General features: G+C 42.1%; 1 protein-coding gene across 1 annotated transcript; it reads right to left on the minus strand.

Annotated features, from left to right (window-relative positions):
- Nucleotides 1–3,700: 3,700 nt before the first annotated feature.
- Nucleotides 3,701–10,083, minus strand: LOC141051695 (cytochrome P450 2B11-like). The gene is made up of 9 exons (XM_073548688.1): nucleotides 9,910–10,083; nucleotides 7,711–7,873; nucleotides 7,484–7,633; nucleotides 6,815–6,975; nucleotides 6,533–6,709; nucleotides 6,188–6,329; nucleotides 5,791–5,975; nucleotides 5,007–5,148; nucleotides 3,701–3,885 (listed from the first exon to the last, which is right to left on the minus strand). Exons 1-9 carry the CDS (start codon nucleotides 10,081–10,083, stop codon nucleotides 3,701–3,703), a joined length of 1,479 nt encoding a protein of 492 aa, XP_073404789.1.
- Nucleotides 10,084–10,378: the final 295 nt, after the last annotated feature.

The following is a 10,378-nucleotide window of genomic DNA, read 5'->3' on the forward strand; positions in this document are numbered from 1 at the left end:
GGGTATACATCAGGGTGTATACATACAGATAGAATAGATAGGAGAGGGAGCTGGGTCTGCAGGGAGAGCTGGCAGCATTCACGGTTACGGAGTGAGCTCCACTGAATGCAGCACCGCCCAGTCTCACAGTCTGCCATGCCCACCAATGCTACACACCACGCCCACTCACATGAGAAACCACATGCACCCCACAATTTCCATAGCTCAGAAGTAAGTGATAATCTGGCCTGACATCACAAGAAGCAGGAGATTCTCAGCCAGAGATTGTGTGACCAGAAGAGCAGTTGAGGTTACAGCTCAGGTTATAGCAGGATTTGACAAGGCAAAATATTTAGTGAAATGCTTATCTATGGAAATGAGTTCACATAAAAGGCACATGTAAAGTAGTGGCTAGTCCCTTTATTAATGACAAAAGTTTAAAGCAAGAAAAAAATAATTTTTATTTCAATAAAATCAGACTTTTTAAATTCTATTTTGACATAGTAAATACAGTACATGGGTTTCCAATTGTAGACTATTTTCTTGTCTTTCTTAGGACAATTTGTTCACATACAAAAGGACTAAATATGAATGCAAAGTTGTCAATGTAGCACCTGGCAAACCAATAAAATGTTTTAGGCTACAAGTAGTATAATTTCCTAGTATGAGATTAATTTAAAAATAAATTGCCCCAATTTTTTGTTACTGCCTTTAATATTAAAATGCAAAAAAATAAAATAAATAACACTGGGCCTAAACTGTAATTTTGACCATGACACAACATGATGCTTCCAAAGATGCAGATGTTACATTGCACCATAATCATAGTTAACATGGTCTGCCCAGCGAGGTTCGGCAACCATGACACACAAATTGCAGAATGTCTAGTAGATATGGCTTTCTTACAACTTTCGTATCACATCGAAGCCTACTATTTTTTCTGACTTGAACACCCCACACTTCCCCATGCTGTGGTTTTAATTACATCCAATCACGTTTGGTTCCGACCTTCCTATAAATATAGGCTTTACCAAGTTATTAGCCAGAGGTGAGTGTTCACACTAGGCAGTTAGGTCAGGGACTGATCCATGAGATTACCTTGACGTTGGTGGATGGTGTTAGGGCTCGCGGATTGCACTAACTATAAAATATGAGACAGTGTGATCGCAACCCGGAGTCCACTGTGCAGAGATGGTAAACTGCTGCTCGATAATGGCGGACACTATATCGCAATGTACTGACTGAATACCGGCGCTGACCCGGTGTGTACATAAGCAAACTGTTACTGCACAGAGCCGCTGAAACAAATGCCATAGCCTGTTAACCTCACAGGACTCGGCAAGGTAAGCGCTAATACAAGGTCACAGGACTCCATCCCAGAGACCGAGGAAAGAATCCCTTTAGACCACCAGCACTCGGGGCCGCGGTGCCAGTGTAGGGGGGAGGGCCCCTGCAGAGTGTCGGGGACCGGAACCAAGGGGACCGCCATCTAGGTTCCTAAGGGAACTGTACCCGGCGAACGGAGGAGGAAGGTGGACGGCTGAGAGTGACAGGACAACAAGGGGAGGGGCAAGTATAAAAGGGGCAGGGAGCGCACAAGAGGGTCAGTTAGCAGAATGGCAGAAACGGGGCAAGAGACTGTGGGGGTGTGAGAGAGCCAGAGCGACAAACAGTGACCAGAAAGGAGGCCAGCAGCAGAGGAGAGACTTAATGCGGCCTTCGGGTAGGAGACACTGAGCTTACCGACAAGAGACTTTCACATCATTCCGATCCGGAGTCACTACTTGCCCATGGTCGTCCGCGGCCATTGCCGCTGTGCTCCAGCCCATTACGGCCTGTCCGCTGCCTCTCGCGGCTGCTGCCGCCCCATTCAAGCCCGCGGTTGTGGCCTGCCCGCCGCCGACCGCGGACGCTGCCGCTCTGCTTCAGCCCACGGCTGCAGCCTGTCCATTACCGCCCACAGCTGCCATCACCCCGCTGCAGCCGGCAGCTGGGGCCTGCTTCTCGCTAACAGAGAGACTCTTTGCACAGCCCCAGGCCGTGCACGTGGCCGACCAACCGCCACTCCTGGTAACTGCAACACACCCCTGCTTGGGGACTGGAATCTCTCTTAACCCGCTAACGAGCGGAGCCCCGCTGCCTTCCCAGGGGGTTACCTCATCAAAGGACTCACCCAGGGCCTGTTGTGCCCCTATTCCTCCTGGGCGTTGGAGCGCCCGAAGACTATGCCACATCTCAACGGACTCACCCAGGGCCGGTTGTGCCCCTACCCCTCCTGGGCGTTTGAGCGCCCGAAGACTACGCCAGATCTTCAGCAGCTGGACCCAGCGGCTGCAACGCCAAAGCAGCTCCAACAGAGATGCCGAGGGACGTCAGGACGGATAAGTGACACTATAGGAAATAAGGACCTGTAGTCGGCCATATTGCGGCCCTATAATAACCGGCCTTTGCTGGGTTAGTCATGTTCTCTTTAAATAGTCTTTGGTTGTACTGAGTCACTGCGAGGACAATTGTTGTTACTTTGTTTTGGTTGCTTAGGATAGCCCTAGCGGCTTCAATTTATAAAAGTTACTTCCAAAGTACAACTCAGTCTTGCGTCTCGTCACTGCATCCTGCGTACCTGCTATAACCTACACCAGCAAGAGGGTATCGGAAATATAGTGCACCGAGTGCCCACTGCACCACTCTGACGAATGCCACTAGCTACCCAGACTAGGGAGGAAAGCGCTAGGTTTGCACACGGCGTCGCATTGGCGGATACAGCTGCTAAATGCGGTACTAATGTGCCTGGGACTAAATGGCACAAAATGGCGCTGAGTGAGGTGCTGTGACTGGATAGCACAGTGGCGCTAGACCATGCCACTAATTGATGCTGACTCTATACCCTAAACCCTGTAACAAGCACAACCAGAGGGAGGGAGTCATAAGGAGTCAGTCACCGGTCTCATGCATCCATCATCACACATACCACTGAAAATATGAGTCTATATTAGCGCAACCTTCCGGGACCTTCCCCGTGGTCCAATTGGAATAGGCACGGGACCTGAGCATGTGACCCCTGAGCTCCAATAAGAGGTTGAGCCACGGGCATGCTTAGTGGATCGAAAGAGGGAATTAGTCCCAGGAGTCGCTCGCCGCTGGCTAGTGCAGGCTGCTATAGCTGAACCAGGGATGGCAGCAGCAACCAACCTGACAGCACTAGCTTGAGCAAGGTGCCAGGACCGATGTCTTTGCTAAGCAGGCTCCTCTGCGGCTGGGCCTGAATGGGAAATCACAGAAGGCAAGACTCGGGATTCCTCCTGTGCAGAGGGAGAAACCCGACGCCTAACAGATGGGTTCACAATTTTTGGCCAAATTTTGTGCTAAGCATCTCATGTGTATTTTCATTTCCAAAAGCCATTAAGCTATTCACAATTCATGTATCACACACTGATTTGCTTTAGTGCAATTGAGTGCAACCTTTGCTATATTTACTAATCTAAGCCTAAAGCTTTACTAAAGCCCAGCCAAAAGCCTAATGTCAAGAAAGCCACTTTAGTTTTAATTTATTAATTGATAAGGCATGAAATCAGTGAAACTTCATCAGATTTCAGTATTTTTGGCCCAAAACCTAAGTTACAGTGCACACCAATGCTTTTCTATATGGTCTAATGGTTTTGCGTGAAAAAGATCACAGTATGCACAAGTCTGATCTGTTTTATGGCCCATAATTAGCATAATATTAGTGTCGAGGAATTGCAGACATCTTGTAAGAAGGGGGCATATGGCCAGCACTACTAAACACAGGAGTTAAGTCAATGTTATCTGTGGGCACCACTGTGGTCAGGGTGAACTTCTGGAGGAGTGTGGTCAGGAATAGAAAAAGTTCCATTCGAGCTAAAGCTTCTCCTGGACATATTCGCCTTCCTACAAAGGAAAGAAACATTTTTAAGATTTTTTATTCAAACAGTTCTCAACTTCTAAACTTTTTATAGTGTCTAAAAAGTATGTCTCTTTTTGTGGAGAAAGATATGTCTTACATGCCAGTGTGAGGAGACTTATAGGCCATGCAATACTCATCTGGGAAATATAATCTAAAAATTGCCTCTACAGAGAGGAAGAGGACTAGAACTTTAGAGCTATCTACTGGAAGCTGCAATTCTAAAAGTTAATATTGACCCTTCTACCAGCTTTGCTGCATTACTTAGGATAAAAGCCAAATCAGATACTATGTTTACAAACACATGTTTTCAGGGTGTTTTCCTCTCCCCAGTTCAAAGCTGGAAGCTTGATCTCTCTGTATGAGATGTTCCTGACTGGTGCAGTGTCAGACTGGGGTGCCAAGGGCCCACCAGTAACATTGACTTTGGGGGCCCACTTTTCACCTGCATACAAATATTACACTACCCTCGGTCACAAATTTACCTATATCTCTAAATAATAATAAACTAGGTAGTTTGGTTAATGAATAAGATGCTGCTTTTTTCTGTACAGAGTAAAACATGTGAATTATGCCAAGTACTGCCATTACAGTGGGGTTGGGGGCTCATGTCTGCACAGGGGCACACCGGGGGATTCCCTTGCTCCCTTATGGGCCAGTCCAAGCCTGGACTGGTGTCTAAGTGGTAACTTAGATATTGACTTTTTGGATTGCTACTTTCAGTAGGTGTCACTAGAGTTCTTTTCCTCTTCCTCTCTGAAGAGGCTATTTGCGTATTTTGTTTCCAAAAGGAGCATTGCATGGCATACAGGACTCCTCATGTTGGCATGTCCGGCATGTCACTCTCTTTAAAAAAAGACGTTACCCATTAGACCGCAGTCTGAGGCCAAGTCAGATCTCCTGCTTTGCACTGAGTAGGGACAAACACCCTGAAACATGAAAATGAATTCTATATGTAAACTATAGGATTATATTCATCAGGGAATATTTACTAAAGGTCAGTCAATTTTCATCACACAACTAAAGTTTTGTAAATACCTTGATCTTCCAAGCAAATGAGTTGTTACTTAACATAATGATTTCTCCCCAAATACAAAGAAAATGTTACCTGCGGAGAACGGCATAAGAGCTGCATGTTTCTTTACTGCTCCCTTTTCATCCAGGAACCGATCTGGGGAGAAGTGCATTGGTTTTGGAAACTGTTCGGGATCCTTTAATACAGTGGTCAATAATGGAAACACATTGGTACCCTGAAAGTTTAAGAAAAAAAAAATAGATCAATTCATTATTTGGACAGTTTTCCTAATGTTCCTATTTAGCATTACATATTTCAACATATTTCACACCACTGTACGAACATTTTTTACATAAATCCCGTAAGAACCTACACAAACATGGGCAGAATCTCAATACAGCAAGAAAACATTGTCAGGTATCCAAAAAGAGAACTGCTGTCTACAGACAGTGAAACTAACCATGACGGAGGCCAGTTCCTATAACGACAACAGAAGATGACTTCTGATTCTTTTTGATGGTCAAATAAGAAACTTCACATCAAAAGCTATAGAGGAAATATTATCTCCACTGTTCGTAAGTATTTCTATATGTCGATGTTGACAAAAGTCATGAACTTTTCCAGGACGTTGGTTGGTACCATTTCCACTCAGACACTGTTTTTAGCTCTTAAGATTGGTTAACATTTTGCTTAAATTCTATATCCAGCATTCAAGTTAGGAAATACTATATGCAGTTGTATACATCTGTGGCATATGAATGGTGGTACTATTTAGATATTTGTGCCAAATGTACAGCCCAATCATGGTATGATCTTAGAGTTAGAAAGTAGCTGATACGCTATGTGTGTCCATTATTGTCTTATTATAGGGTTTCACCTTGGGGATAGTATATCCTCGAAATATGATGTCCTCAGTTGTAGAGTGGGGAACCCCTGTGGGAATAAGATCACTGTATCGCTGGAACTCGCAGATTACAGCCTCAGTATAAGGCATGTTGGTTCGATCTTCAACTGATGGCTGACGGTCACCTATCACACGGTAAATTTCATCTTGGATTTTTGCTAAATGAGATACAAATCTGATGTTAACTTAGCTACAACAGTTCTGTAGGAAAAGGTTGGTCAAAGCGTAAAAAGATACAATTGGTTCTACAATTAATCACCAGGATTCATTAAACAATGAGTGGTGTCGGCAATAACCAATTTTAAATTGCATAGAATTATGTTCAACACAGAATTCAATCCAAGTGTAATTATGTGCTTTATTTGTATACCTTGAATTTCAGGATATTTTAGTAGAGCAAGGAAGCCATATCGTAGGGTTGTACTGGTAGTCTCGGTCCCACCAAAGAACAAGTTCAGTGCAGACCCTACAAGATTTTCATTATGAAATTCTGAGGTTGGGTTTTGTTTTTCCTGGAAACAGATTAAAACATGGTGGATGTCAGGTTTATATATGTTGATCTTGGAAAAACCAAATGAAATTACCACTAAGTAATATAGTATCTCTGGTCATGATGGACTCTTGGACCGAGTATATATATAATCTACAGTAGACGTTTAATGAAGTTGAAAACTACAAATGAATCCCTTAAAACAAAAAGAAATTGTCTTTTTACCTGTTGCATCTTAACCAGAAAGCAATCAATAAAGTGCCGTGTAGCATTAGGGTTAAGGGTGTTCACACTTTCCTTCACCTCCTCTTGGATGAATGCTTTGAGGTCAAATAGATGCTGAATACCATTATGGTGAGGACCAGGAATACGTTGCATAAGTCCATTCAAGTAGAAAAAAAGCTAAAATAGTAAAATTAGTCAAGTTAGTGAAGGTGTGTAAACTATTAAAAGTCACCTTCATAGGTAAATTTCAAAAATAGTAATAAATGAAACATTGGTACTCACCAAACCCCATACAGAGTTCATGAATCGAAGAGTACCAGTGATATTTTTAAGAAGAGACAAAAATCGTTCATCTTTGTAACTAAATCTCTTGCCAAATAAAACAGAGCAGATAATGTTGGATGCGGCACAACTGAGGAAAAACGTTGGGTCAAACATTTTCCCTATTGAGAAAAACAATACATATATTATCTACTGAAGGTTACTTCTGCTCTCTTGTTCTTTTAGTTGACCATTTAACTTACGACCATGGGTAGTACTGTAGTAATTTTTTGCAAATAATTTTTGAAGATTGATTGGGCAATAATCGTTCTGAGTCAAGCAATTGGAGATCCAGTTAGACTTGGCTGATATTATTGTAAGGAGTTTGCAGTTGTCAACATAGGGTAATACAAATGGAAAAAAAACTTTTTAGACCATTAAAATGTCAACAAATTTGGGGACAGCTAATGCAATATTAGCACACTTGAAGAAAACCTTTCTCCTTATTTCCTTGTAACATATAGGCACTTTCTCCCAAATATTTCTATTTAACCTCATGGGACTCTGAACCAGCTTCTCCTATCTAAGCATTTGGATCAGATTTTCTATTGGCTTCAATCTCTGATACCAACAAGAATGACTAGTTATATGGCACAGGAAACAAATATGGCACATGAAATGTTTCTGCACCTTCAGTTTTGCTGAATTCCTCCAAAAGAAACTTGGCCTCCTCCTGGATTCTCTCTTCTATGCTCCTCTTACCCATTCCGAAGTTTCTAAGAGTAGTAAGTGCAAAGCGTCTCATCTGCTTCCAACGATCGCCATTGCTGCCTATGATCCCTAGAGGAGAAATTCTCAGTTGAGTTTCTTAAAAGTTTAAGCTGGCTATGTGGACAACTAATAATGGGACATCTTACCATATCCCTTCAGCACATAATCAGGCACTGGCATCATCCCTCTTCCACTAAAAGCATCTTTATTGTCTATTAAGGCCTCTTTTACCGCATTATATCCACAAAGCACCACAGTTGGGCGAGATCCAAAATATATAGTGAATATTGGGCCATATTTTTCCTGGAACTGTGAAAATAATAAAAAAATTAGATGAAAATACACAAATTCCTTATATTTATTCTTAGAACAATTATATATGTCCAAACTATCCCACATTCAAATAAAAAAAATTTATATTTATACAGCTAGGGTTCATTTTTTATCTCAGATGCGCTGAAGCAGTAAGAAAAGTTAGTTGGAATGATGGACATATCCTTGAAAGGCGATGCAAAGTCAATGGTGGATAAATCAACCAACCAACTACTTTCAGCTTTCATTCCTTATTCTCTTGAAAAATGAAAGCTGCTCTATGATTGGTAGCTATTAGTGATGAGCAAATACTAAAATGCTCGGGTGCTCATTGCTCGGGTCGAGCAAATTGGAATACTCGGGTTATCGGACAGAACAACGAGCCCTATGTATGAGGCCTGTCTCGGAGATACCACACTGGCAAATATGTGGCCTGTATTTTTTATTTTTTTAATGCAAAATAGTGCTGTATATAACTAGAGTAAGAGACAGGAAAAACACTGGAATACCAGCCTAAAATGCCCAAACTTGGAGCACACAGATATATGAGGCCTGTCACGGAGATACCACACTGCCAAATATGTGGCCTGTATTTTTTTGGGGGGGGTCTGAAAAATAGTGATGCATATAACTAGAGTAACAGACAGCACAAAAATGGAATTTAGGCCTAAAATGCCCCAAATTTTTAGCACATGGATATATGAGGCGTGTCACAGATATACCACACTGTAAAATATGTGGCCTGTATGTATTTTTGGGGGGGTTCAGCAAAATGGTGTCAAGAAATTGTGTGTGTAAGACATTAAAAAAAAATTCTACCGTACCACAAAAAATAACAGATTTTTCTGCGCACTCAAATGCGATTTTTGGGACCCCTTTAAAATTGCTGGATTTTCATGCTGAGTTAGGAAAAGGATCTGGCTGTATTGTGCAGTGTCAAAAAGCAAATGGAGAAAAAAAAAAAACTCTGGAATAAAATAACCTCTATTAACCTGGCAAAAAAAAATTCCTAACCTGGGGCTAGGTATATGCAGTCAATATATGCTATAGGTAGCAGCAGCAGACATTAATGGAATGGACCCTCTTGATGTATGCAATGATATCTATATACACACATACAATGCCTGCAGGCCTTGCACTGATACTGTATGTATAGAGCAACGTACACTCCCCTACCTACCTAACACTGCAACTTATATACTCCGGAATTAGTCCTTAGAAGGACTGTTGGTTTAGCTGGATTTAAGTAGTTTAGGATGGTAGACCCCACACTGGCTAAGAAATCCCCAAATCTGACACTATCTCGGCAGCAGCTCTTCCTACACTATCTAAATCCGGAGCTGAATGCGCCGAGCAGGGTTGGCGTCTAGTCTCTTATACCCCTGATGATGCTGTGTGACCAGCCAATCACTACAAGACCACAACAAAGATGACTGCGGCATTATAGTGCCTGGCAGACAATCCCTGCATGTTGATTGGGTCTCTAAAGACCACCAGAAATGCAGTGTGGAGACCCGATTTCCTGCCGAGTAATCCCGGAAATGCTTGGTGCTCGCCGAGTACACCAAGTACAGTGATACTCGGGCGAGTAATGAGTAGTGGCGAGCACGCTTGCTCATCACTAGTAGCTATAAGTAATAAAAAGTTTTTTCTGCTAGACAGTTATGAAAATTTTCATGGTTATTTCATGGATTTCGCAAAGCATACTGGTTGCATTACTCATAAATTAAAAATGTGGCTTAAATAAGAAGTCATTTTAATCTACATGTTTGTACCCTAATTCCCTTGCTTAATTAAGACATTTATAAAATAATATAGTCATTTAGGAACATAATCAAAAGATAAAAACGGTACAAATGTATAATAAATACAGACAGGATAACGAATGCAACTGGTGAAAATTTTTGAAAAAAAGTTGTGAAAATTATTTTTATTCAAAAATACATGTAAATGCCCCTTAAGGTTGCGTCTACTTACTAAAAAAAGCTTTTGCATGTTTTAAAAGCGTGATAAACGTATCCCCCATTATTTACCTGCTTAAGTGAGAACAAAAATTTCAGAGGTCTTATTTGGAGAACGTTACCGATCACTGGGAGAGGACGAGGTCCCGGAGGCAGATGTAGCCCATCCTTAGCATTTCCTTTTATCCATATTGTCCAGACCAGACATAGTAAGACAAGGAGGAGAATAGTGGTGGCCAGAAGCATGCTGCTGAGTCTGGGTCTCTCTTGGGGAGGTTTAATACGGCTCACCTGAGGAGAGCTCTTATATACAACCTCCGTCCGAGGAGGGGGCTCAGGTGATCCCGGCTCATGGTCTTTGGGTCATGAAACGAGAGGTTGGGAACCAAATAATTTTCCATTGGATAATTTTGTCAATAATTCCTATTTTTGAAATTGACAGAACGCATACCAAACATGTTACCTAATATATATATAGTGATGATAACCCTGAGAGCTAAAAATACTCAGACCTGTGTCCTTTCACCCATTAGTATGTACG

Source organism: Dendrobates tinctorius, unplaced genomic scaffold (genome assembly GCF_039654945.1).
Source record: "Dendrobates tinctorius isolate UK_male_01 unplaced genomic scaffold, ASM3965494v1 ptg000158l, whole genome shotgun sequence".
Classification (NCBI taxonomy): domain Eukaryota; kingdom Metazoa; phylum Chordata; class Amphibia; order Anura; family Dendrobatidae; genus Dendrobates; species Dendrobates tinctorius.